Below are 27,787 nucleotides of genomic sequence, written 5' to 3'. Positions count from 1 at the left end.
CAGAAAAACAAGCTACAGCGAAATGAGGAAATAAGCGTGAGGTTTCTACAGTGACGCATTAAATGTAAAAGGCCTCTGGAGAAGCTGCTGCATGATTTACACTAACAAATTATGACTTTTTCACTCCATGTGCCATGACCACAAAGTGACAGCCCCCAAGGTAAGTTAGCGACACTTGTTTGCTATTAGATTACTAGACAAGGGAGCTCACACTTCCCCGAAGCCGATGCAATTGGGTTGAATTAATGCCCTTCGACTCCCCAGCTCTCACACAGCAGGAATGAATGAGTACACAGCGAGATCACACACACACTGTACAGGAGGCCCTCCACCTCCACCCCCCTCAAAGACTTCATCACATGCTCTCCCGCTCGCTCTTGTTTGTTCCTACAAACATGACACAAACCACCGGCCCCATTGTTTAGAGTCCACAGAGGACGTTTGGCTCTTTCCTGGATGGGCTGGATCCGGTATGTGCTCCCTGCCCGCCAGCCCGCCGCCTGTCCCACAGCGAGGTGCTGCGGGGGACCAACATGGCAACCCGGGGCCTCTGGGCGCTGCAATGCCTCGGGCATATGGGGATTAGTTAGTGTACTGTAAACACGGAAGGTGATCACAAACGTTTACAGCAGCAAGAGGAGCTCTTTGGCTTTGTTGCGGCTTGAATCTCTGTGGAAGATATGCATGTAGCTCTTAATATCTTTTATTATGGAGACACTGTCAAGCGTTACACCTTAAAAAGGAGACAACTAAAAGTGTATGTGTGTGTGTGTGGTGAGTGCACAAGCGGCCTGGTACAATTGATTGCTTTGTACGTGTCCAGGTTGCGTCCACCCTCCCAGGATCATGTGGCTCACGGTCTATCGTTTTTCCAGTAACCGTCTCAGCAGTTTTCCTCTCGCATCCGGCTAGAAACGGGTTTCTGTTTAGTTTTCTCTCTCAGGCATGTTTGTAATAGACGTATAAATAGGCAGCTGCGGGTCTTTAATAATGCTGCCAAAGGGTTTATCGCAGCATCCCTTTGCATCTTTGCTGACAGCCTGATTGAGGCCCTTTACTTCAAAATACGCCTCACAGTTACTCCTGGATCAAGCAATTACAAAAACAAACCTCCTCCAGACAAACTGACGGGACAATGTGAAGCATTTGGAGGCTACTCGCTGTGTGGTGGCAGACCGTCCAACTGAATAAACCCTTTCCTAGGCGCGGTAACTCCAGTCCCCTTATGCCTCCTGCCAAAGCGGTCCAATAACACTACTTTAGGAGCAGCGGCTCAAGTCAGACAGCAGCACGGTTCTGAAATGAGCAGCTCATCAACAGACCGGATGGCAGCACAGACATGAGCAGAGAAAGGTCTGTCGCTTTTGCCGTTTCCCAACCCCCCCCCCCCCCCCCCCCCCCCTGTGAAAGAGTACTGCTCCACCTAAGCTACTCATACACCCATATCCTTGCCTTGCAACTCCATCTCCTCCAAAGCCCTAGGAGGACGCTCCGGTCTGAGACGAGCTGCTCTGCTAAGAGGACGGCTCGGGCGAGAGGACAGCAACCGCCTGGGCCTCCGTGTGAGCACATGGAGGAGCAGTAGGTCTGCAGTGACAGGAGAACCCCCGGCCCATCTGGTGTTTCTCCTCGACACCCCCGTATCAGGCCAGCCACTGTCCCTGGGAGCTTCGTCGCCGTGGAGACCAGTGTTTGTTCAGTGAAGATGCCAGGGGAACAAAGCAGCAGAAAGCTCCCTAGTGACGCTCGGCTGACCGAGAAACTCAAACTGAGCGCCGCTCGGTTCAGACACTTCAGTTGAAATGCAAGGGAACAGCTGCACTGTATCATCACAGAGAAAAAACACTCAGGCACAAATGGGTATCCACAATACAAGGATGCCGTTGCTTAAGATTACAAGGGAACCCCCACTACTGTGACATAGAGGCAGCATAATTACGGTTTTACGGCTTCTGCTCGACTGCAGAGAGGAAGGAACAACTGAAATACTAGACGCCCAGAGGCCAGCACACGACGAGCCCCCAAGGGGTCGTCTCAAACACGGCTCTTCCAAAGGCCTGACGTCATCAACCCGGTTTGTGAGTGCGCATCTAAAAATATAAGTCCGGGGGCACCTGAATCACACTGTACTTCAAAGCACAGATAGCACATGTTGTCCCTTTGCCAGGAGGCCATGTTCCATGTCTGACGGATGTGACAGTGACAGGGTCCAACAAAAATACACACACACATGCACACGCACTCAGGATGTACTTGTCGCTGACCTTAACAGACATGTGCTGGTGGAAGAGAGACGATTGCTGAGCGGCAGCGAATGCAGCACACGCTGCTCAGTGCTCAACTTGTGACATTACGAACTATGCATGTAGGGGTGGCAACAAATTTAACAATGAATACAACATTGAAAGCTTTAAAACTGCAGTACTATTAACAACTTGCTCCAAGGGAAAAAGGCTAAAAAAATGTAATGTCAAGCCCTGAGATCATATCAGCCTCATGATGTTTTGTTTCTGTAATTTTCTGTATTTTATATTAGTACATATTGAACGTTCCAGTCAGTCAGTCAGTCAGTAAATATAGTGGAGCCCAAACAGCCGCCGTCGGTGTTGCTGTCATAGTAACCTTTAACCTAAGTGAATCATTCCATGGCCGCATGAATAAGCTCCCTGTGTCGTCCTCACGCACAGGACACAAAACTGTCCAGAAGGTTTTTCTTTAAAGAAAAGAGGTTTTGCTGATGTTCTTATTTAACGTTCAACATGAACACTGTTCCACATTCTTTCAGCCGAGCTCCATCTCAGTATTCCCACTTGTGTTTTAAGCCCCAGACGTTCGTGCTCTATATTAATTAAAACGCTGTTGGAATGAGTAAAATATTCAACAAGGGGAGACTTAAAAAAAGCTCGACAATTCATCTGAAGCAAGATGTGCATATCACGCATGCTTCAGTGTTTGTGTAGCGTCTGTGTGTGGGCTTCACCAACAGGAATGTGAAACATATGAGTAAGTTCAAGTATGTGTGTGTGTGTGTGTGGAGGAGAGACAGCAGCTTCCAGAGGGCAGGACGAACTCCTGGAGATTCCAGGCATGCCTCCGTTTCCTCGGACGTCACGTGCTGCAGCGCAAACAACCTCGCACGTTTTCCCCCAAATGTTTTAATAGTAAAGCAAATCCGGTGTGAAGTTAAAGCTACGGCAAAGACACCCGTCAAAAATCAGGGTAAATATTACTTAAAATAAAGACGTCACATAACGGAGAAGTTCCACAGTAACAGAACATTTGGATTTGCCGTATTTTTATCACCCAGACACACAAATATGTTTTTGTGTTGACTGAAATGTTACACATTAGAAAGCGGCCTGGTGGCCAAGAACAAACACAAAGACTTCCATTGGGATTCGATGGTCGACTTAAAATAACTGACCTTTTACTAGAAACAATGCTCCGTCTATCAACGGTTCAGCTCCTATGTTGTGGCCATGTTGTCAACGGACGTAAAAAGCAGACAAAAGCAAGAAGGGACCCATTAAGCGCTGTGGCCAAAACATATTCACAAGCCAGGCAGAACATCGGGGCATTCTTGCCGCACTGGTGATGGAAAGCTGCGCTCGGGGGCCCGCGGACGGGCCGATGCTCACACACATGCGGCCGCGTTCTGCTGGTCACACGCCCACTGCGTCGTCTGTTGCTGAACTTTGGCGTGACACATGAATGCTGCTTTGTCGTCTCCAAAAGAACCCCGCTGTGCTGTTTATTGACGTGTTTTCTCACTAACCAATTAACAAAACCATGACAGAGCACGTGGTTATGTCCAAAGTCACTCCCGTGGAGAAAAGAAAGATGCTCACGAATCAGTGAAGCCTTTTCCCTTTAATAACAAACAAGTTAAACAAGACCTGCATAGAAATAACTGACACTACCTTCTTTCAACGTTGTCTCTTATTTCGGAATTTCACATTTCTTCCAGGAATATCCCAAAAAAAAGTGAGCCCATAAGCACTTTTCTCCAGAGCTGCATAGAAGTCAGGCTGATGAGATGAGTGGCGGTGGATTTTTCTGTGGCCGCTGTTGACTGAAAAACAGTCAGATCTAAAAACACTCTGAAACACAGCTGCGAAAATTATAGCTGAAGAAACGCAGCATACTCATACATACAACATGCTTTTGTTCCTATAACATTCGAGGGTTCTGGCTAAATCAATAGTGTGATCAATGAGGAGGAGAGATAGACGGCAAAGTGATTTAGATAAGAGGAGAATGATTATTCAGTCAATGATAAGTGAGAGGAAACTTGAAACACTGATCTCTGGATTACAAACAGAGATCAGTTCAATTGTCTGGGTTGGAAGAAAATAGCAATATTTTCATTTTATTTCATAACCAAATGTTTTCACTCTGCAGCCCCGCAGACGACTGGCAGCGAGATGGTCGGAGACAGGTGAAAAGAACTCCAGTGGTAATCCCTGTGTGTATATTGTTGTACAACTTCAACATTCCCTCGTGGGTCAGTGCCACAACTTGTAAGATTACAGAGAAACAATGTGCTCGACACTCGCTACCATGAACTCTCTGAGTCAGGAGGCACTTAGCCTCTGAGTGTGTATATGGGAGAGGCAGGGCGAGCAGCAAAACAGAAACATGCTGCGGTAGGAGGGAGTGCGCTGGGGTACACAACTATAAAACATAAGCCACATTTCTTTTCCTTGGGACTCAAAGTTCCCGCTACGAAGCAAGCTCTCCACAGTTGCAGATGTGTCTCACAAAAACAGGGCATTCCACGGTTCACTTGATTATTCCCACTTCCTGCTCCTGATAAAAACATGGCATCAACAAATAAGAACCACCCGAACGTAGAATGCGACTGAGTGCACGAGTTGTCCCTCAGAAGTCAGCGTCATTCTCAACAAGCCAACAGAGCAGCTCTGTTGTGTACATGAGGCGGTGGCTAATTGGTGAAATCATTTCTCCTATTTGCGATTACGTGATAAAACACGAGTTCTTTGTAGAAATCTAGCGAGTATCTGGGATGGAGAGGAGGGAGCTGAAGGTACGGGACGGTGACTCAGGTACAGGAAGTACAAAGAGGCCGAGGATAGAGCGGCTATCAGCTTTTAGAGTGGAAGATAGAGGCCTTTAATGGCAGTGTGTGGCCAGCAGATAAAGGGCAGCATTTGATTGTGGTCGGTTTAATGCCATCCCAGCTGACCTTCTCCCCCCCCCACCTCCACACAGGCAGGGACATCGGCTGCCTGACCCGTTTGAGTGAGCGAGGGCGTAGCTCCTAAGCTCATGCGTAATCAAACGGCTCAGAAAGAGCATCCCGTTGTGAAGAAAGCCTACTTTCTGGATTCTGGAACAACACAAACTCCAGAGACTCGCATCCGTGGCCTAAACATGACCTGTTGAATATGTGGGATTGCAACAGACAGACAGACGGATTACTCAAGCCGAGTAAACACCTGGCTCAAGATGACCACAAACTGTACTGATAACAGGCTGGAAAATAACCGACCTCGTAGGCGACAATTACGACTGGCTGAAACGTCTGTGTTTAGGAAGCCGTGATGACTGCAGTAGATCTTACTTACATTTCTTTCTTAGGACAGAACATACACCGTATTGTGTAGTAGTAAAGTAGCTTTCATATGTATAGTAAAGTATGTATGATTAAATATCCCTGCATCCATTATTCAAAACAGTCAAGATTTTTATTATACAACCAAAAGTCCTCCAAAATACCTCTAACAGGTAATAAAGGGACCTGCTCCTGCATAAAGGCGGGTCTGCTTCCTTAATCTATGAGACTTCTAAGCACCGACCGTTGAGAGGATGAAATCAACACACAGCACAATGGGGCAGAAATAGAGACAGCGTTTTCAAAAAACAAAGGGCGCCAGCGTGTACGTCTTGTCTTTGTGTACTTAATGTCTGTAGCCAACAAAGCTCTGCCTATCGCAGTGCTCCAGCAGGGTTATGCAGCGCCGCCGTGGACGCTCCCCAATGGCAAACAGCTGCCACAACCACCACAGCCATCAATGATTCACGGGGGCATTGCCTTCTTGTGTACCTCTGCGGCTGGCAAACTGAGGCCCCGCTGCATGGAAGGGTGGCGAGTAACAGCCGCGGGAGTTTACCAGCATTAGCTCATGGTCGCGCTGCCGAAAGAAGAACTAGTTAATCATTGTACACCTGTCATGTGACATGATGCCTGGAATCGCTAGTGTGCCAAAAGTCAACGGAAGCACACTGGGTTGAACCGGCCACAATAAAAAGCTCTTCGACGGGAAACATTTTTTTTGATTTATTGAACATGAGAGGGAAGTCTTGGCGCAGGCTGTGGCCAGAGTCTATATAAATCTCTGCACCGTATGTATGTTTGATGGGTTTTGGGTCAGAGGATTGACATAACCAGGTTAATATTGCCGCACTTTCCCAGAAAGAACACACAATTGCTCAAAAGGGAAAGAGAGGGAAGGAGGGAGGATGTGCACCTCTGACCGAAGGAAGAAAGCAGGAGATCCATCTATAAGTGCCTCCTGGGGACCACTTGCTGGTCTCCCACCTGACGCTGCACGTCAGCCCCGAGTCTGGTGCTCTTGGCTGGATGGAGGAGGTGATCAGGGAGTTGATCCCCCCCCCTCCAGTGGAGCTTCCCTACTCCTGCTAATCCATTGGCGGAATGAAATACACCCCCAACTACAATACTCATTCTCTCACGTGCGCCAACACACACACACACACACACACACGTCCCATTACCCCTCTGTCCCACTAGATTTGGGGGGGAGGGGAGGCAGGCAGGATGTGAGACCAGCTGGTCATCAGCTCAGACAAAGAAACCTGCTGAATGTGCTTTTGCATCAAAAAGAATCTTTCACTTTGTTGTTTCTTCATGGCCTCACCAGCTCTGAATCACTTTTGAGGCACTGTGGTACAGCCTAATTCTTCTAAAGGGGCGGGGAGGGGGGTGGGGGCAGCGTGATTGCAGAAGTTTAAAGAAAAACTCCCTCATGGATATGTCTTAATCAATCAGGGTGGGTGTAGAGCCATTCTCAAACTGCCGAGGTCTTATAGTCTGGCCCAATACTGTAAAACAAAGACAACAACAAATGCAACGTACGGTGCGGCTACACTTCTTGAGCTGTAGTCTCTCCAGCTTCAACGGGCTTCACCACAGCAGGAAGGAGAAAGAGAGAAACGATGGTTGTACCGCAGTGAGGCCGGTGGCAGGTGTAATTTATCTTTGGTGCTGGCCTGGTTCAGCTAGCCGCTGGGGAGAGACGAACCCCGGCTCTCCCGTGAGAGGGAACTGGAGACCCGGGGAGGGGACGCAGACTGCAGAACTCACAGGTACGCTGGAAGGACACCGTGTAAAGTCCACATGACCTAGATTATTTTACTTCCATCGGTGAGCACCATACTTTTGGCCTTAAAGCCCGGTGGGGATGGATTACACTCACACCTTTGTTGGTATTAATAGATGGGTGGGACACCACCTGTTTTCAATTAGACGGAAGCTTTTAATCTGCCATGAGTAGATAATAATAAAGACTAATGAAACTGGGTTTATTGCTTTATAATGGAATTGGGTTTATCTTGACCTGAGGCTGAACATACACACGGGACTCAAGAGAAAACACTTCAGCACGTCGATGTGCTCAAAAAAAGAGAGACTAAAATGGCAAAGAAGCAGATGACACACTGAGAAGCACTGGTGTGTATGAAATGGGGAGCGGGGGTCACAACTGAGGTGCTATTGGGCTTTTTCAAAGGCGAGTGAATCCCTAATCTGCTCTTTAGCCACAGAACTGTCAGCATGCGTGCGTACACACGCGTACACACACACACACACACACACACACACACACAGGCGACAGTTGAGGACTAAAACAATTGCGGTCACATGTCCTATTTATCACAAACAGGCTTCCTCTTTATTCAAAAACAAAAATATAATTTTAAATCACTTCTGGTTGTGCTAAGGGAATCAGTAACATATCAAGTGTACGTGGACGGTCCTATTGGGTAATAGTACCGGGAGCAACATGCATAAAACCTGTTTTACAAAGTCTTATGGGTACACACCCATCAGGGATTAGAACCCTATTTCAACAATGGAAAAACTCAAGAGAAGAAGTAAATGTATGTGTGTCAAGAGACATTTTGGGGCTGTTGCTGCCCACAGCACCTGCAGCACAGCTGGTTCCTCCAGCAGGTGCAACTGACCCACACAAATCTTAGAAGGGATCATTTGAGTCATGATATGCTTGCGCCTGGTCAAGGGCAGTGCAAACGGAACACACACACACAGCAAAGACATTTGATATATGGGAGTGGGGGTAATCAGACTTGTGAATGGACGTCTTTGTAACCGGTCACGTGACTTGACAATGGCTATAAAGACAGTTCCCTCTTCCTCAACATGATCTTGATGTCAAAGCACACGGCCTCATTTCAAACTACTCTACTGAAAACAGGACAAGTTCAGCGAAGCATCGATTTGATAGTGGGGAATGCACCTTTAACCAGACTATCACAAGCAATTCATCAATAATTGACTTATCATCACAGCTCTTCAACTTTAAATCCACCAATAGCAAATCAAGAGTCCCAACGCAGACCACCTGAGATTAGCTTCTGTGTGATCATAAAACAGAGCAGCATTAAGGGCTAAGGATGTAAACAGCATGAGGGGAATTCCTGACCAGCTGCCTACTTAGAAGGCTTCTCTAACCTCATTCCATACAGGTAAGTCATACTTAATGCTACCATTTCATGCAGTATAATCGCTGCTTGGATCAAATCTTGCCCTAAAATCAGACAAAAACCGTCATCGTAAAATTCCCCCCTTTTTTCTACAAACATAAAATGGTCTTTACGCTGCAAATTAAGACATCATTACCGCAGAGGGTATAATCTAAGATTGGTGGGCAGTGTGGTGGGGGTGAGTCACAGCAAACCTAAGAAACCATCAGGGCGTCTAAATCTCCATCTGCTCACTAAGTTAAACCCTGAGTAACACAATCTATAACCCCAGAGCACCAAACAACACTCAATTAAATAGGAACGCACATCACAATTGCTTTATTGATGGTTATTAATTCAAAACATGTCATTAGCTCTGCGTCACGTTTAAAGTATGTTGCAAAAAAAATGGGATGACAGAGATAGACTAACGAGTCAGTCAACAAACTGGTCTCTGACTTGAATGTACAGCGACAGCACGCTCAAATACATAAAGGACATTCAGACCATCATCACCGGCTTATGAGCTCATTCGTGGTAATTCCATTCTTCGTACAGTCACTGGCTTTGTTCCCAACCCCTGTATGGGCCTTGACCTCTCACACCGCTCCCCCGCTGACTCAGAGGTCCAGAGAGGGCCCATGTGCTTTGCGTCTGCACGCCACGCATTCGCCGGGACCACACGAGACATTCTGTCATCACGCATTTATGTCTCCTGGTCGAGGCCAGCACCACCCGGAGACCGCCGGTAAGCTGACGGTGCCGGAATATTTGAGTTGCATCTGTCGTTCGGCATTTCGGGGGCCATGCACCAGGTACACTGCGGATATCTGACAGGTAGGAACTTAGTGGAGGGAAGATCTGCGCCCTGCAAGTAAGCCTCATCGGCCAAAGTAGGCTGTGGTTTCCCCCCCCAAGAAAACTAGGTTGAAGATGGGTTAAATATTCAGCGGAAAGAAAAACAGTGGAGCTCAGAGCCAAGTTTGTGTCCCCAGAGTGCTTATGCATGAGGTCATATTTTATCAAACCGACTCAGATGTAGAATAATTATCCATGTGTAAAAGCTATAGCATGTCAGAACAAAAGGGCTTGTTTAAAAAATTAGAAGCAAGAAGGAATGACATTGTTTGCGACTCCCAAAAGGCGACAGGCTCTGTTGATCTTGTCTTGTTAACGGTCTTCATTAGTGAATGTGCCACTTGCCCCTTCACAACTAAACTAAAGCCATGAAACGTGAGGCACTGACAACGGCTACTGACCAGTCTATTCATACAGACCCCCGTGCTGCATCACAGCCAGGCCCTTGTTCTGATTAGGAACAATGAACTGAACTGAATAAAACGAAGAGAGCGTCAACCAAGCAAGCTTTGTTCCACATCTTCAGAGAACTATAAGGAAACCAGACCAACAACATATCCTCTTCCCTTAAAACAAACTCTTTGGCCATGCAAAGAGGACTTTTCTCAGATTTCACACAGTGGGTGTGTGGGTGGGCACAGCGATTCATTCCACGCATGCCTTCCCACACTGAATCCCACCCAACCGGCCAGCGATGGCCTTACTAAAGGCAACATGTTGTGTGCCAGTGGTTTTGGAAGTCCCTTTGAACATGCAGCATCTGCACTCCGACTAAGACACCCCATCATCCTGGTCTGTTTAAATTAAACACAGGTTAATCAACTTTATTACCCGGTACCCACATTGAGACTCTGTTTGGAGCTTATTTTTGTCGTTGTTAGACATTGCTGAAATAGGGTCATGCACTTAAAAAATGCAAAACGAATGTACTGCATATCTGTCATCCTTGTGTAATGCTGATACAGCACTGCAAGGCATGACGACTACATCGATTTCTCAATTCCCAAGGAAGGAGGTAGGAGGATGTGGCTGGAGAGGTGATGCTAAACAAGCTTTGTCGCCCGAAGTAACAGTTTGCTTTTCCTTTTACACATAATTGGTGAATTAAACACCAATTATGTGTAAGTGTGGGCGGTGCTGCAGGCATAATTACACGCAGTTAAAACAAGGACACCCTCCAAATCGGATCCAACGACACAGTCGTCAGGGAGCAAAAACGCACATTTCCCGTTGCCGCACAGCAGGCGTTTGTGTTGTGTGAACTCTGCACGGTTGCATACCTTGGGCAGCTCTTTGAGTTGGTTGGCGTCGAGGAGAAGCTCCTCCAGACTCCGACTGTAGCGGAAGACCTCATCGGGGACAGTCTGCAGGTTGCAATGTCGCTTGTCCACCGACTCGACGTGGCGGTTGCAGCGCCACAGGGGGATACACTTCAGCATGGCCGGCCGCCGTTGGGGAGGGCGATTGGGTCGCCGGTGCTACTGAAAACCCCGCATCGGAGGGTGAAGGTCGGCGGGGGAGAGAGGGCTCACTCAATGTCAAAAAACAAACACTCGGGGTGTTCCCACGACGATCCGGAACAGGAGGCCGAAATCCACTTAAGAGACAACCAAAAAAAATAATAATCCCTGCGGTGTGTTTGCGATATTCCCAGTTTTAGTTGAGCGGTGCTCGAGGGTTGTCAGGTTGGTCCCTAGCGTCAGCCACCCCGGAATAACAAGTATTACCAACACACATTAAAAAAAGAAGAAAAAAAACACACAACTCTCGCTTGGCTGACGTGCTTTCTTACTTCTCGTACTCATTCACAGAGACGGTTAGCTTGTTTGGCTACCGCCACATCCCCGTGTAAGACCCGCCGTGGCTAACGGAAAAAAATGCAGCCAACGACCCCAGCGATACGTTAAACGCCGCTTCAATTAGCCCGGTCATGAGTGGTGACCACTAAAACAAAGCTAAGAAACCGCACTTGAGTTGAGGGTTACTGATGAATAACTACCATACAACACGGTTCACGTAACCCACGGAGCGAGTCGGTGGAGATTAACCCCGGGTAAGGCTGCGGAAGGAAGTGCTCGTCCCCACCGGCTGTGTTGTTAGCATGCTAGTTACTGTTAGCTTAACATGGGCTAGTCGCTGCCTGAACCGCCTTTGTGCCTAGCTGCAGTTAGCCAACTGACGTCAATGGACGTTACGCCGAACCCCTCCTAAACCGGCCCGACCCCCCCCAAAAAACCTGCGTTTTAACGTAATTACGTTGAAATAAACGGCCCGGTTGACTGTTTGTTTTTAAAGCGACGTAGGGGTAACAGAATCGTCAGCAGCGAGTGCAGGCGTTTCAGCAACAGCCGCGCATCCCTCCCCTCGGTGAGCCGGAGGCAGGCCGGTGTGTCGGGTGGGGGGCGGGGCTTGATCCGCAGCAGCGGGCACCTCAGCGTTCACGAGCGCCTCCGAGGATGGTGCGTTGCTTTACAGCGCCACCCAGCGGTGGGACGAGTTACGTTTAAACGTTTTGTTTCCATAGAAACGTAACGCCAGTGATTTGGTTACAGAATAAAATATAGCCATATAAAGTAGAAGAAACCATGCATCTAGGTCAACAGATCTGAATGACTTCTGACTTGATAATTTTTGTTGTATGCAAGTTTCTTACCAAGGTCACACAAGCTTCCACCCATAGGTTATTCTCCCTAAACTCTAAGCTTGTATTCAAGTCACATGGAAAATTTTATTACGGTTATTTTTCTGCACTGGACACAGAAAAACACCTGATCATTTTTATTAATTTTAATTAATTAATTAAGTTAAAAAGTAGTTAAGGTTTGATTTTTTTTTTAACTCAAGTGTCATTTAAGTGACTTACAAAGTACTTGTTTTCCCTATGAATTAAATTAATTTTACAATAAAAAAACAGAAGCACGTTGACCATATACAAATTCAAGGATTCTTTATTGATAACCATTTGTAAAAAAAAAATGCATCACACTGTTTGTGGACAAACAATAACCTTTAATTGTGGAAAGAAAGTGTTTACATGCCCCAGCAACTTCATTAGAAGGATAAAAAGCCGTTAAAGCAGGAAAATGTAAATGTACCACAAGATCGGATTACAAAAGTCAAACACAAAAAAAAGAAACTTCACAGATAACAAAGCAAAAATCTGACAGGAAAATATTTCTAACCAATCCCCTCAAATGGGGCGTTTGACATTAATATCAACAGCAATTTAAAAAAAGAAATAAACATAATTACAGATTTCAGAGGCTCGTTTCTCGTTGCTAGAGACAGTGGCTGAAATGAGTTTGAGTGACATGGACGCTGGTAAACCATTTCAGACACTTTACGCGGAGAGGTCACTGCTGTTGAAGCGATCTTGGTCATACACCTCTGCGACTACTTTGCGACCTCCAAACCAGCGGTCGTTGAGGGCCTGGATGGCTTTGTTCATCTCTGAGGCCATTGAAAACTCTACAAAAATTTTGACAATGACATCTGCATCCTCTTCTTCTCCTTGCTTTTCTTGGTATATGATGACACGGTTGACGGCGCCAAACTTCCCACACTCTTCCGTCACCTCCCCCTCCAGATCGTCGTCAATGTCCTCTGGGCCAACCATATTTCTAAGCACCATGACCGTGGACTGGAATATAAAAAAAAGGGAAAAAATGCACTCATTTTTGAGAAGAAAAAAAAAAAACAGTGAAACAAAAGCAGTTCCTTCCACCGGGCTCACCTCTGATTTTCTGAGCAGTTTCTGCATCACCATGTGTCTGGCACTGCTGCCCGAGATGCTCATGTGTTCTTGGTCGCTCAACATCTCTTGGCCCGTTCCATCCTGCAGCGATTCCTCCTTCTCCTCCTTCCTCTCCAGCTGGTTGGAGGCGGCAGCGTGATTCGACAGGACTGGAGGCGACGCGAGCACGGGGTTCACAAGACCAACCTGGGGGAGCACTGGTATGGGAGGACGCACTGGCGTCACACCTTTATAGGATAGGCAGACATGCAGTCAGTCACATCAAGTGTGCAAACAAACGAGAAGAAGAAGAAAAAAAGTCAGGTATTTTTGTGCTGATTTGACATGATAATCCAACATAATTACTATGGATCAAGTTTCATCCTGTCAAGCAAACATGTATTCATGGCTTGTGATTTGATAAGATTACAGTAAGTCACATTTTCATCTCCTTCAATGATTTGCTCCATTAGTACTAAAGTCATTTAGTCATCTGGCGGACTGTACCAGTTGTCCTGATACAGTTCAAGTGATCCACATCAAGGAGGCTCCACATTCAGCAATTTTTTAGACAGAAACCATTTGGTGCCTTCAGAGTTTCACAATGCCTTCTGAAAATATCACCATTTACTCACGTTTAAAGGACGCAGAACAGTGATGGAGCTTTACGTCTCGGCAACAAAGAGGGTAGCATTAAGCTAAACTCTCCAGACGTAATGCCCCCATGGAGGAGATAATGTTTACATCCAGCACTGATTTTCATGTTGTTGAAAGTATTCCAGTGGTCCATTCCGATGATTATGAATTATTCAGCTTTTAACAATAACCAAGCAAACTAAAAACCCAATTCCTAACGTTGCTACATGAAACATTTATCATGTTGGAAACCTCTAACCGTTATTAAAATGAGCATGCTCTCATGGCTTGGTACACACCTGTGATGACCCCTGGTGCCTGAGCAGCCATAACAGCCTGAGGTATTCCCATTTGCTGACTTAGAAGCTGAGGCGCGGCTAAGGCCCCCAGGACTGAAGCACCGGCTACAGCCTCCTTAAGAGAGGGGGGGCCGAAGACATTAGGTAAGGGAAACACACAGAGCACAGCACAAGGCAACACAGTCAACAATCACACAACATGGCAGAGTGAGAGTGACCTCGCCCCGCTCTAGTGAGAGGCGAGGTCAGACTTTACCGTGATACAGAATCACAGAGTAATCTTAGCATAGCAAGTCATACAAATAACAAAGAAACATTCAAAACATTCTACCAGAACAAAACGGTCTGGTTTATCATTGTCTAAAATATTAGGGTTGTATTTACAAAGACGACATTAAAGTTAATGAGTAGCTTTCATTTCATACAATGTACACTATACAAAAAGGACAATACATCTTTAGATTCACATTAAACTTGATTATTAAAAAAAAGGTCACGCCCGAAATGTCTAATTTTACTGGGCTGCTAAATTGACACGGTGTCAGGGCAAATATTGTTTTCATGCCATGCTACAAGTGATAAACAATTCAATGCCCATATTATCTGTGCTTTCTGTGTCAATTCTAGCTAGGTCTGGGTTATATTTACCTGGAAGGCCATTAAATCCCTTTGGAAGGGATTCATACTTGCCTGGGCCGTTATCTTAGCAGTGGCTGCCGCTGCGGCCACAGCTGCAGCGGGCGGCAGACCACCGGGGGTCGTGGGGGTCAGTAGGGGCATGGGCGGGGTCACTGCTTTGCCCACCCGTAGGTACTGACCCCCCAGGTCAAAGAGGTTCATAGAAGAAACAGCGTCCAGGGCTGACTGAGGCTTTTCATACTCTGCAAGTGAACAATAGTAGTAGTAAACAGCGGAGCACTGGCAACACAATGAGAGCGAGCGAATGAGGGGGGCCCTCCAGCTCACCGATGAAGCCAAAGCCTCGGTGTCGCCCTGTGGTGGGGTCTCTGGCTAACGTGCAAGACTTGATCCTTCCGAAGGCCTCAAACACACTCTTGATGTCATCGTCAGAGAGGTCGGGGTGGACTGATGCCACGTAGATCCGATTAAAGGCGCGCGCCTCCTCTGCCAGCTGGTCAATGATGGGTTGCGCCTGACCGATGTTACTTGGCCGCCCAACCTATAGCACAGATCATACCAGCAGGGCTACTGATTAAAGGTTTTTGTTGTTTTGTTTAGGAACTAACCGTGAACGCACTACCGCAAAACCCCATGTCCCTGCAGCGCTAACTTTTTGACACTCCGAGTTTAATTAAAGCCACTCTCCTCTTAGTCATAGCACAATGGAAAGTTATCTGGTTATCGGTAAATGTATATTATTACACTAATCTAAAAGAGGTTATGAGATTTTTTATTTTTTTTTGAAGGCAGAAACTGCCATTTTATCAGTCCTACACGGGCACAAAATAATGTACTAAATGCTTTTAATATATAAATAATTAAATATTTTTAGGACATGACCATGACACTAAACTTTTGAGTTCTGTGAGGATCACTTGAACTTTTCAGAACCCACTAAATTTAAATTAAAAACCCACCCACCCGTCCGTCTAACAAGATTTATTCAGGATGTCCACCTGCTGAACATTAATTTAATCACTGTACTAAAATTGTATTATTGTTAAGTAAATGTCAGATTGAGAGATTTTATTACACCAGTGACAAAATATAAAACTTTCCATTTATGTAGTGCCAATTATTACTTAATTTATAAAAACAAAGAACCTAAGCTATTCTGGAAATGACGGCAAAAGTATCAAAGCAGAGAACTGCAGCGTTATTTCAAAAGAACCACCAGCTCAGCCAGTCACACTGTGCGAGCACGGTGTGACTGGCTGAGCTGGTGGCAAACCGAATGGGGGGGACCGCATTTTAGTTTATTCACGCTAATTCTAAGCGGCCTGACATCTTCCTCTCCCTATGCAAGACGAGCATCTAAGTGCGACTGGGATCTGTACTACAGATGGGGCGGCCAAGCAACACCAACCAGGCGCAGCCCATCATCAGCACACCATGGACACAGAGCGACGCCACGCGCCGCTGGGCATCCTACTGGAACTGGTCACTAAAATAGCTTTGATGACATCATGGAAGCACAACACACAACACAGACAGTATTCTCAACATACACCCAAACATACACACGAACCTGGAAATCAACAAAACACAGAAAAACAAAGAGAAATAGGTCACATATGAGTAATTTGATCAGTACCACAATAGTAGTTAAGAAATTGCATTTTTTTTTTTTTAAACATAAAATTGGAAATAAATAGTTTTTTCGTTGTCCGTATTGTACCAAACATCTTGAGAGGTACTCCTGTGCCCAGACAACGTACCTTAATGTTTCGCCCCCCCAGCATGACCGAGTTCATCTGCTCCAGAGCCAGCTGAGCAGCCTCGGGCACATCGTACTCCACAAAGGCGAACCCCTGCACAGTCAGGCAAAATGTGAGAACTAGAACATGTACAGCGTTCTGCCGCATTACATCCAGGTGGGAAAGAAAACTTTACCACAAAATTACACTGACCTTGTGTTTCATTGTAACAGAATCCCAAGACATGTCAATGCTCTTGATTGGGCCAAAAGGGGCAAAGGCCTGTCTGATGGTGTCCTCACCCAGCTCATAGTATATGGAGCCCACATACACCCGACACATGATGGCCAGTGCACGCTGCCGCTGAGCTGCCACCTGCCAACCAGGGAGAACAACACATAAGCATTAGAGAGTAACAAAAAGGAAGGCAGATATAGTAAATGTGTATATTCTACCGTGCTTGCGTTCACCCCTGAAATACTTAAGAGGCCAAGTTCCAGTTAGGGGGTCTGGGCAGGTAAATAGGGTAATAATGCGGTACTGTAATCAGTGGACACAACTTAGTGAAAAATATTCTGACATGTTTAACAGTTTAAAAAGGTATGGATGGCACCACCTATATAGCCTAAATAAATAGGACTGCTATTCTGTCAGTACTGAACAAACATTGGAGAAAAACACACTGAAGGAATTGACATGCAAAGTCCTGACAAATAGTTGGCTTCAGTAACTGACCTGTAGTCCAGGGATGCAAGTAAGGTAACAAAAGTAATCGTGGAGTTCAAGCGAAATCAGTTCAATGCCTTGATGAAAGCATTTGAAACGATCTTCAAGGTCTAAGGGGAAGGATATCGGCTGTCCTTTTTACTGATGCCCTCGAAGTCAGGCCGTTTCTGTTGTTCAATTATTTTACCAACAAAATGTTTCTGATTCTAGACATATTGGAAAGTTGATCTGATCATGGGCCGAAACATTTGACTTTGAGACAGCCAAAAGATCCCTGTTGCAGCCATTCCCTCATTTGGGTCCATTTAAAAAGGCATTGCTCTCTTTTGTCCCATGCAAAGAATTTTCTGTTCTAAAATTGAGCAAATGCATATATATATATATAAGATAAGTGACTTCTATCCCATTTAATAAGCTCATTAACAGCCACAAATGTTTGCCTCGCGTCTTTTTAAAAACAAAGGCAAATTATTCGATTGAGACTTAAGAAATCAAGTAACAAGTGAGTCTCTGGTTAACAGCGGTCGTGGTTGCAGGAACACTGGCAGTAGAAGCTTTTTAAATATGCATGTGTTGGTTAGAAATGGTGCAGGAAGTGTTGCCAAAGCAAGTAGTAAAAGAACAGTCCTTTTCCATTGATATGCACACAGAAAGATAATTTAATAATCTATTGACCGATTGTAAAGGTGAGAGAGGATCTCCAAAGCCCATTGTCACTGCTGCCATCTGAAAGACAGTAAAGACGAAAAAGGTGCTGAAAAGAAGGTTAGATATCCCTTAGCTATGCTTTTGTTTAAAATAGTCATTGCTTTGCTAGATAGATAAAAGCTGTAAGATTAACACCATATTGAAAACTACCTTCTAAAAACATAAGTTTTGCTAGTGAGATTCCCCATCTACAAATACACAGCAATAAACCGACAAGCCCCTATAAAAATGCAAAGCATTTAACATGATAATTAAATCTCTCTTGATGACCTTATCCATCTGGAAAGAGCAGAGGCAAAAAGCAAGGGCAAATGTATTACAGCTGTGGTATTTTCCACAGCGTTAGGAATCAAACATTTATCTTCCAGGTGCGTTGGACACACAAGAAAATTTGTCATGGTGGGTGGTGCATACATAGAACAAAGGAGAATAATGTACAATAGAAGAAAGGGAGTAAGACTTTCAAAGACTTGAATAAAACCGCTTCCAATTAGAGATGTCGGAATTACAAATGTAGAAAAATACAAAGACATTCTGCCTGAATTAAGACTCAAGACATTCCAAACGTTTTGGATGGCAGGGTACTAAAACATTTTACACATCTCACCTGCAGGTTGGTGAGCTGTTGCTGCTGATGAGCAATGGTTTGCTTCACCAACACACTCTTAATGCTTTGTTCCATGGCATACTTCTTTGCCTGGTGAAAAGAAGAAAATACATTATATTCAAATTGACATAAATACACTTTATCGTTCACTATTTATTTCTGCATTTTTTCCCCCTTGCAATATCTCACAAGGGACGTCCAATAACAAAAAAGCAACTCCGTGACCATCTAATGTGAGCAAGAATAGAACATAAGTGATTGTCCAACATTCAAATAAAGCCTTATCTTACATGTCAGCTGTATGAAAAATGAGAGCGAAATTTGAATAATTCAATGTAAACCAAATTATTATAGCTGTTACTTAAAAAAAAAAGGTATCAAATATGGAGAAAACCCCCAGTTACAAAAACTAGAAATGATCCAGGAGAAATCAGGTTTATTAAGTCCTTGAGTGACTATTATGCGTGTAGATAGTATGATTTATACATATGATCCAAAGGCGGACTGGTAATAATATCATTACGGTACATTTAATCGGATAACACATGGGGGGGGTGTCGTACCCTCTGAAGTGCCTCCTGCTGCTCAGGGGTGAGGGGCGGCAGGCCCAGCTTGGAGCCTGTGCCCTGTCCATTCTCCATTGTCAGAGCTTCACCTCCCTGCAAATCAGAAACCCTACTTTATTTAGACAGAGAGTTTAAATAACATGATATGGTCGAAGAAACAGCTGCCTATACATTAAAACGATATTTTTCCAATAAAGTTAATTGCAATCAGAACACATCACCGCACACAGTAGAGGTTTTAATTAAATATGCTAGCATATACAGGACATAGATCCGGACTTTAACCAGGTGGGACCGGACGAACTCCTTACCTACGCAACCCGCTAATGGCTGGGTCCACCAGACTGAGACAGGAAAGCCCCCAAGGGGAAGAGGACTGATGGGGAAGCTTTAACAATTCAACAAATTCTAGGGGAAATAAGAAATGCCTTCAGACTAACAATAAGAGAAACAGGCAGCTTGCATTATTTTTACATTGCAATCTTCACATAGCCAGCCCGTATTTCCCTTAAGTCAACTAACGTTAGCTTGTTGCACATGAATGCTAAGTAAATGGTGGCTGTCGTCATGAGCTAAGTTTGCTAAGATAACTAGCAACAAAGGGCTAAAGTTAACATAATTTTAACTGCTTGGGTTAATTCGATGTGGACATTAACTACTAAGTTACTATAATTGCTAAGAAAATTTTCGTACTTGAATATCTATAACCAAAATAAACGCATTATGCGGTTAGCGAGGCCTGGTTTCCATTTAGCTCGCGTTATCTTTGTAGCTAGCAAGGAGCTAACTAACGTCGGGCATTCATTACGATGGCGCGTTTTTTCTTAAGTGAGATAATACTTTACAGGATATTTAGTACAAAATACGTTCTATGAAACATCGCCAAATACTTAAGCAACCGCCAACGTGGATGAAAAAATGTTAAAGTGTTTTTTTTTTATCAAGGAATGTATTTACCGCAGTCTCCGTAACCGCCATGAAGCACACCGTCTTAGAGAGGCCCTCGCTCTTAAAATATCGCGAGATCCTCGAGTGTTCAACAGAAAATATCGCGATAGTTTACCCGTGACGAGGACATGGGCGGATGTGAAGCGTCGACTATAATCCCCATACAAGAAGGTCGTGGTTAAATCGGTTTTAAAAGTATTATTGTGTCCCAACAGAATATGTGACCTGATACCGAATTCCAAAAGCGTTTCTTCTGCCAATGTTTTAAACGAGGCTTTATTTTTGTTTACACCGTGTTATCTTCACATTTAGTTACACATTTTGATAGTGGTTAATCCGACACTTCATTTGATTTCATGTTTACTTGATGGAGGACAAATATGGAGGACTAAAAGTGCCACAATTAAATAAATAAATACACCATTAAATAATTACTTAAATGTGTCATTCATTAATTAAAATTGGAATTAAATAAATAAATGTGTCATTAAATGTGTCATTAATTAATTAAAATACCGATTCATTGTATGTAAAATGCATATATAACTATTTCACTATTTACATTTACATTTCATGATCCTGCGTTGCAGCGCTTCATGAATTACTTAAAACTGTCAAACTGACCCATCAAAAGTTGGTAGGCGGAACATAACGCCTGATTGGTTACCCTGTGCATCAAGTCAAGACAAATCAATTCCAGATAATGGATCGCTGCAGAGCTACTGAACACATTCCAATACACTGGGTGGCGCTATTCACCTCTACGTTGGTTTGGATACGCTGTTAAACAGAACTTTCATTGCAACGGCTAAAAATCAAGGAGATGACGCGGTCCTGCTAGCCCCAATGACCAAGGACGCAGACGCCGTGCGAGGTGCAGGACAAAATGTCAAAAAGTTGCCCGGAGCTGCTGAGAGAAGCAGCGAATTTGATTGAGGAAGCTCTGAGCAGAAGTCCAACGGCTCCGGCGGCTCAGTCACAGCAGATACCGGCCGCTCAATCACGTACACCTGTCCAAGGTAAGCTAAGTAATTTCATGTTAGCCAGGTGTGCTACTCATTAATGATTCGGGACACACGTGTGGGTTAAATTAGATCGACTCGAAAATGTATTTGTATGTGGTATTATGATGTTTCGTGCGCGACACGTTCGTTGTTAATTGGTGGAGCATAAAACCCGCTAGTTAGCTAATGGTGTTAGCTGGTTTGAGCATCCCAAGATAGAAGTAGAGACTGTTTTAGCTGACTGGTGACCGTTGAGCGGTGACGTTTTTCTGTGTTGCAGCGGAGGTAGCAAGGCTCTTTGCGCCATACAACATTGGAGCCAGAAGGAATATGACGAGACGACCAGCACAAGTCCAAGTTAGCCGAAGAAGCTACACACATACTGTCTGTTGTTTGGCTGACCACAATGCGGATAAAATTCCAAGCGTACTGGTTAAAGCTGAACTTCCTCATTCAGGACTTGGAGAGCAAAAAGTAACATTTTCAGGTCAGTGCGAAACTAGGCATTAAACAAAACAAATTGTGTTCATTGCAATTATTTGCATTTAATTGTATAGTGACTCAAACGTAATTCATTTTAATACTGTGAATAATAGTTATCACAGGCTTATTTGCTTAATTTAAGGTGAGGTGAGTTATGATTTTGTTTTATTTTTCTCCAGGGAATGACCACGATCCCATGGTTATAACAAATAAACTGATGGAAGTGTTTCCGAAGCTCCAACAAGGGGGAGGCTTTGAACTTCTAAAACTTTTAGGATCTACTCGCAGTCGAAATCTTGCATTGCTTCAGTGTCCCAGCACTGGATACACCCTTGCCTATCTGAAAGATCCATCGACGATGATTGGACAGGCTACAATCTACATACGTCCACTTCAACAGGATCTACCCTTAGATTGTGTACATAAATTTACAGAGACCTAGTTTAATACATAATCAAAACAAAGATTACTGGTGACTTTTAATCATTAATTAAAAGCCATTTGTTGTTAGGAGAGCTCACGTCCTGCCTCTGGTCCAGTCATCCCCTGCATCACTTGTCAGATGGAAGTTCCCTTTTCAGAGATGAAGCTGCACAGATTGAGCTGCAATGGGTATGTACTTCCTAAAGCAATGCGAGGGTAGCATATTCATTTTCTTTGGGAATATGTCCTCTTGGAGTGTTGTGCACACAAATAAGCCAGTATGACCATTTTGATTCTGTTCACTTCGAGGACACCCATGGAGGAAAGAGAACAAGAGGGAGGCCAAAGGGAAGAAAATGATAGTGAGACAGCCCTAGTCAGTGACAGTGTTCCAGTGAGGTCTGAAACATCAGCTGAGAGTGCAGTAGTTCCAGCAGTGATTGTCAACGAGGAGTTGGATCGCAAAGAAACAGACAGTGGTATGTGTCATCACAATAGTGTTGCTATAAGATTGTGTGTAACTGAAAAGTCAATAGAAAGCGAACACTTTTAATATAGAATTGGATAAGATAATAGTTACAGGCAATTAATAACATGCACCTGTTTTTTTTATTTTTCTAATATTTAGTTTTTGTTGAATGACGTTTTTATGTCAACTCGGCGTTGTGACAGATTTTTAAGCTATTGGGTCCCGCGTTTTATCAGTGAAATAACATAATTTTCCTCCTGTTGTGTAGAGTGAGAGGGTATCTGTATATGCAGGTAACATGCCAACTCACAATATGTCTCTGGAATAGATAACTTTGTTGTTGTTTGTTTAGAATGGAAGATTATTGAGGAACCCACTCAAGCTGCCAAAGTTTTCAAAGAAAATCTGCTAAGGGAACATGCAACTGGGAAACCACTTAGAATAAAGATGGATGTAAGGGAGTCTGAAGAGGACCGGGAACGGGAGCTTCTCTTATTCTATAAACAGCAGCAAGAATGGGCATGTCCACTTCATTGTACTCTGGTTGGTAAGTAATATAAAGTTTATAATATAAATACATCAGTACAGTTTATACCACTCAAGTAGCATATATGGAATTGTCCCATTGGAAAATGGGAGAATGGAATGCACAAAATTATATAATTGATAAAAAATGTTATGTATGTGAATATTGTGCACAATATACTCTTATCTGGAATAATCAATATTAAGGATGCTGTTCTAAATTACAGCCAATATAATTTTGACTATTTTTCTCCCTTGCTTGTTAAATGTTAGCTAATCAAGTTACCCGTATTTGTCTGCCACTTTTTTCCACTGTGTTATTATCAGTATTTTATTTCAGGTGATCTTGCTATCGGAGAGGGAGTGATGCGGTACTTTATGACAACAATCATATCCAAACTCCAGTTTGGATTCAGTCTAGATCTTGGTAAGTACTCGCACACGTTCTGGTGGTTGATGAACGCAGATATGTGCTGTTTAGCAGAGGGCCGGTGGGCAATGTTTTGTGTCAGGTAAATCAGTAAGTCAGTAGTAGGATATTCAGGGGGGTTGCATTTGAAGTGGTTTGGGGTCTGTAAGTCATTTTGGAGTAGGCTACAATTTTGTTTAAGTGAATTCTACAAGCAGCAATACCACAGGCCAAGTAATCGCCCGTTCCAAACAGGCACATTTTCAACGGGCACTGCACTAGTATGATGTAATTTTATGTATTTAAGAGGTTAGTTGTTGTGACTTTATTCCCTGCTCTCTTGGTACTTTACAGGAGGAATGGGCCGAACACTGCTATTTGAGGGTGAACCTGACCATCTTGTTCCAGCAGCATCAGAGGCACTTATTGAAAGCAACCTCTTCCGGGTTGCAGGAAGGATGTTGGCCCACACTTTTCTGCATGACGGTCCCCATGTTACAGGATTAAGTCCTGCTGTAATTCATGTACTGCTCAATGGGGACCCAGAAATGGCTACTGTTGTTATTGAAGACTGTCCTGATCTGCACATCAGGAGCATCATAGAACTGGTATGTAACCTAAAAGATAATTTGCCATGTAAAAAAATATTGCTTGGGCAGATATAATAAATGGTATGGTCCTTATTCTAGCTTGAACATGAAGAATTTACACCGTAACAGAAAGCCACAGTTTCAGATCTTTCCATGTCTTGGGATCTTCCGGCAGTCACCAAAACAAATCGGAGATGGCTACATAATAAACTTCTACTCCATGCAGTGAGTTCCTGCTGGTTAAGTGACAGAACTCATTGCTGTACTTGTTGAAATTATAGAATGTATTCTGAACCCTGGCTTGTTAATGTTAACACAAGAGTTTAAGTACTCGAGTTTTAATGGGTTTTTATAAGACACTTTATTGTGCTTTTATTAACATTTTGTTCTACTGTGCCAACTTTTGTCAAATTTGGGTTAAGGATTTCTGCTGTAATATGGGTCTGTCTGTCTCTTAGGTCGTTGGGAGGACCATGCGCCAAATTAAACAGTTGAGAAAGGGACTGAAAGATGTGATGGTATGGCCCCTGCTGACATCTAGGCCAGATGTTGTCCCACTTCTTTTCCCCAAAATGGCTGAAATGCAGTTCACACCCCAGGTAAGTCAGTAATTTAGTTATATTTGTGACTTAACTTAATGAATTTTACGTCTTTTTTCCATGACTGAGCTGGCTATTTTTCCATTTTCCAATAATGTGATCTGCATCTCCCTTTTTAAAATTACAATTTGTTTTCTTTAAGATGCTCCTAGAAGAAATCACATGGCCAGTTGAGGACAGTGATGATGAAGACTTTGACTTGGACACCACCTGCCGCATCACTGGCTTTCTAAGGATGTTCATTGAAACGGGTATAAACCTAATTTCTCTTTAAAAATGCTTCTATGTCTCATGGATAGATATGATCAAATAAAGTTGAACTAAATGTCTTCAATCCATTGTATGACTTTTAGCTTCATCAGGTACCCTGGCCCAGCTGCTGACATCCTGGGTTGGCTGGGAGATGCTTCCTCCTGAACTGACAGTGGTGATTTCTGAGGGAACCCTTCCTACGTCCTCCACATGCTTTGAAACACTAAAGCTGCCAGCTCATTTCAAGATCTACATGGACTTTGAGAAAGCACTTGTCGCTGCTATAAAAAGTACTGGATTTGGGCTTGTTTAAGTATTTTCAGACACAAGTTCAGTGTCTTTGAAAACTGATTAACACACTGCAGCAGTTGACTTTTTATTTTATTTTTATTCGGCATATATATATATATATATATTTTTTTTTTAAAGGAAAGCAAACTTTCAGTTTTTGACTGCTTGTTCTAACACAAAAAATAAAAACGTGTCGGACATCAGTCTAAGATTCTTGATAACACTTCCACAGTCTCTACATATAGTCTAAGCGCATCAGTAACAGAAACTCCTGGAGCTGGCAAAATTGCAACCTCTTCATCTGAGAGCTCACGGGCCAGCTGAACCTCGGGGACTGACACAGTGCCTCCATGAAGGCTGTGAGGTCCGTTCCAGTCGATCCCATACTCTTCAGGAATCTGAAAAGATGACAAGCATAATCAAACTTGTACTTAAAAATAGTTTGACATGTCCTAACACAAGATTGTTATTTTTGGTCACCAAGTCAGTGAGAAATTGTTAGTTATTAAAGTTTTGTGAAATAATACAGCTGTAGTATGCACTGTAGAAACTACAGCTCACAGGTTGATCTTTAAAAGCTTGGGAGATTTTAAAGACAATATAGTAAATGTTCCATTTAAAGTACCACATTTAGCACAATTTTTTCCTCCCATAATTCCTTTTGGGCAAACACTTTAGAAACGTGTTTAAAGTTGATTGTTAACCTCAGTAGGATCCTCCTCAGGGCCTTGCTCTCTGTAACGTCTCCAGAGTTGCTGTGGTGACTGATTCCTTTCAGTTCTCAGACCGTGAAAGTTCCAAGCATCTCGAAAAGAGTCTAGGCTTTGCTGAACCAGTGGAAGGAAAATCCGGTGCAGAGCGAAAAGATGGACTTCATTGTCTGGATTCAGTGTTCCCTGATCTTCCAATGAAGTAAAGATCTGATAGAAGAGGTCCAGGGCATGTTCATAAACATCTCTCCACATCCTCTCTATTCTGTGTTTAGGATAAAATTGTCAAATTGTTAATTTATGTGACATATGCTAAAGTACATTCAACTGGTATTTTAGTTGTGTGAGCCTAGTTGCCAAACATATTTCTTTACCGCTGATTGTGGACACTTCTGCCTGTGATGTGTGAATTCCTGTCGGTACCTCTGCTTCTGATCATGAATTCTGCTATCTGCATTCTCCCCCCCTTTATCAGACCGTACCCTTGATGGCAGCCCATACTGCTCAACAGCGGCGATAAAGCTCTGTAAGACCGTATGAGCTCTGTTATTGCCAGCCACAGTCAGGTAGACCACTAAACGACTGAATCCATCCACCCCACCGTGGACAACAAATCTCCACCTGTTGCAAAGACATGAAAACATACAACTTTATTGTGAAACAATTGTAATGAAACATCTAGAACGATGAATTGTTTATCTGCTAATATCACTGACCTGATGAGCTTATGGTGGCCATCTATATGCCACAAAGAGTTTGGGCCAGGCACAAAATACTGCCGTCGCCTTAATACACGCAGCCTCAGACGTCTCATGTAGCCTCCCTCTGCATCTACTCTGCGTAAAGACTCTTGCAGTCTTGAGACTGAGGGGAGGAACATCCGGACAGCTGAGAATATTACTGTCAGATATTGTTCCACCTCTATTAAACAGGAGGCTTAAAATCACAGGACATGTCTATCCTGATGATAGAAGTCAGCTGTCCTGAAATGTGTGTTTCTCTTCTATTATACACATTCTACATCTCAGAGGCGATGTCTTTCCAAAAGCGGGCTTCCTTCACCTTTCAAAAGGGCAGAGCTCCGAATTAAAAATACATTTAAATAATGCCCATATTATTATACTCACTTGGAACACGCACACCTCTTGCATTCAGGTGACCACGGATTAGCTTGTAGCCGGTGTTTGGATGACTTCTGTGAATTTCACTTACAATATGGTCCAATTCCTCATCATTCACAGCTGAATAGAGATCTGTTTTTCTGTAGAAACAAAAAAAACACAACATCAAGTAATGTTACCTTAAACGCCATATTCTTTCAGAGTGTATGAGAGCAGCAATTGATAAACAGAAACCTCATGAATTTAGTGTAAATACCTTAAACTGTGTTGTTGCATGCACCTCCTGATGGTCCTCTTTGACACTCCGAACATCGCTGCGATTTGAACTGCGGGAACTCCACAAAGAACTTGATGCTCCAGAACTGCACTCGGTATGTCAAACGGCAAACGCCCCGGTCCCTGTGTGTGTTGGGCCTGATGCGCCCTGGTACCAGAGAAGCGGTGGACAACTTCTTCTAGATTTGTAATTACTCTGTGGTCGATATCTTCGTCAGAAAGTGCGGAAATGACTCCAACAACTTCAATAAGTTCCTCTGCTTTACTAGCTACATGCTCGGACTCAGCAGGTCCTGCTTCTACATCCTCTGCTAAGTTTAAAATGTCTCTCACCAACTCCCTGGAAAGTTCACGGAGATCCTCCATGTTTCTATCCAGGTACTTCAGACCAAAGCAATGGATCAGACTAGATTCGCGTTAGCCCCGCCCAC

At 43.9% G+C, this 27,787-nt stretch overlaps 2 protein-coding genes and 3 long non-coding RNA genes across 61 annotated transcripts in view; 1 reads left to right on the top strand and 4 right to left on the bottom strand.

The window, feature by feature from the left end:
- Nucleotides 1-12,025, bottom strand: part of scrib (scribble planar cell polarity protein) — a 47,754-nt gene extending 35,729 nt beyond the window's left edge. For all 50 annotated transcript variants that reach the window (XM_040167411.2, XM_040167405.2, XM_040167416.2 and 47 more), the window contains exon 1: nucleotides 10,884-12,025. In XM_040167411.2, the coding sequence (XP_040023345.2) occupies nucleotides 10,884-11,042 (159 nt within the window). In that variant the 5' untranslated portion in view covers nucleotides 11,043-12,025. The remainder of the gene's footprint in view (nucleotides 1-10,883) is intronic.
- Nucleotides 12,026-12,591: 566 nt separating this feature from the next.
- LOC120811302 (poly(U)-binding-splicing factor PUF60) lies at nucleotides 12,592-20,453 on the bottom strand. Of its 8 annotated transcripts, none has more exons than XM_078096059.1 (12): nucleotides 20,214-20,453; nucleotides 19,568-19,664; nucleotides 19,254-19,349; nucleotides 18,691-18,780; nucleotides 18,051-18,101; nucleotides 16,863-17,024; nucleotides 16,671-16,763; nucleotides 15,238-15,451; nucleotides 14,920-15,152; nucleotides 14,272-14,386; nucleotides 13,337-13,584; nucleotides 12,592-13,243 (listed from the first exon to the last, which is right to left on the bottom strand). In XM_078096059.1, exons 3-12 carry the CDS (start codon nucleotides 19,329-19,331, stop codon nucleotides 12,944-12,946), a joined length of 1,584 nt encoding a protein of 527 aa, XP_077952185.1. In that variant the 5' UTR covers nucleotides 19,332-19,349; nucleotides 19,568-19,664; nucleotides 20,214-20,453; the 3' UTR covers nucleotides 12,592-12,943. The 8 variants fall into 8 exon arrangements, with proteins under 8 accessions (XP_077952185.1, XP_077952187.1, XP_077952184.1 ...); XM_078096061.1 differs by having other exon boundaries at nucleotides 14,962-15,152; XM_078096058.1 differs by lacking the exon at nucleotides 19,568-19,664 and having other exon boundaries at nucleotides 20,214-20,365.
- A 340-nt stretch (nucleotides 20,454-20,793) lies between these two features.
- LOC144390068 (uncharacterized) lies at nucleotides 20,794-25,449 on the top strand. The gene is made up of 12 exons (XR_013454135.1): nucleotides 20,794-21,223; nucleotides 21,489-21,695; nucleotides 21,871-22,109; nucleotides 22,203-22,303; nucleotides 22,424-22,593; nucleotides 22,936-23,130; nucleotides 23,449-23,535; nucleotides 23,872-24,125; nucleotides 24,207-24,332; nucleotides 24,566-24,706; nucleotides 24,849-24,957; nucleotides 25,060-25,449. It is a non-coding gene; the product is annotated as an uncharacterized LOC144390068 (long non-coding RNA).
- On the bottom strand, nucleotides 25,327-26,580 carry LOC144390069 (uncharacterized). The gene is made up of 3 exons (XR_013454136.1): nucleotides 26,334-26,580; nucleotides 25,954-26,224; nucleotides 25,327-25,647 (listed from the first exon to the last, which is right to left on the bottom strand). It is a non-coding gene; the product is annotated as an uncharacterized LOC144390069 (long non-coding RNA).
- Nucleotides 26,581-26,675: 95 nt separating this feature from the next.
- Nucleotides 26,676-27,736, bottom strand: LOC144390070 (uncharacterized). The gene is made up of 3 exons (XR_013454137.1): nucleotides 27,337-27,736; nucleotides 27,087-27,220; nucleotides 26,676-26,823 (listed from the first exon to the last, which is right to left on the bottom strand). It is a non-coding gene; the product is annotated as an uncharacterized LOC144390070 (long non-coding RNA).
- Nucleotides 27,737-27,787: the final 51 nt, after the last annotated feature.

Source organism: Gasterosteus aculeatus, chromosome 21 (genome assembly GCF_964276395.1).
Source record: "Gasterosteus aculeatus chromosome 21, fGasAcu3.hap1.1, whole genome shotgun sequence".
Lineage (NCBI taxonomy): Eukaryota > Metazoa > Chordata > Actinopteri > Perciformes > Gasterosteidae > Gasterosteus > Gasterosteus aculeatus.
This window is presented reverse-complemented; position numbering and strand designations above follow the sequence as displayed.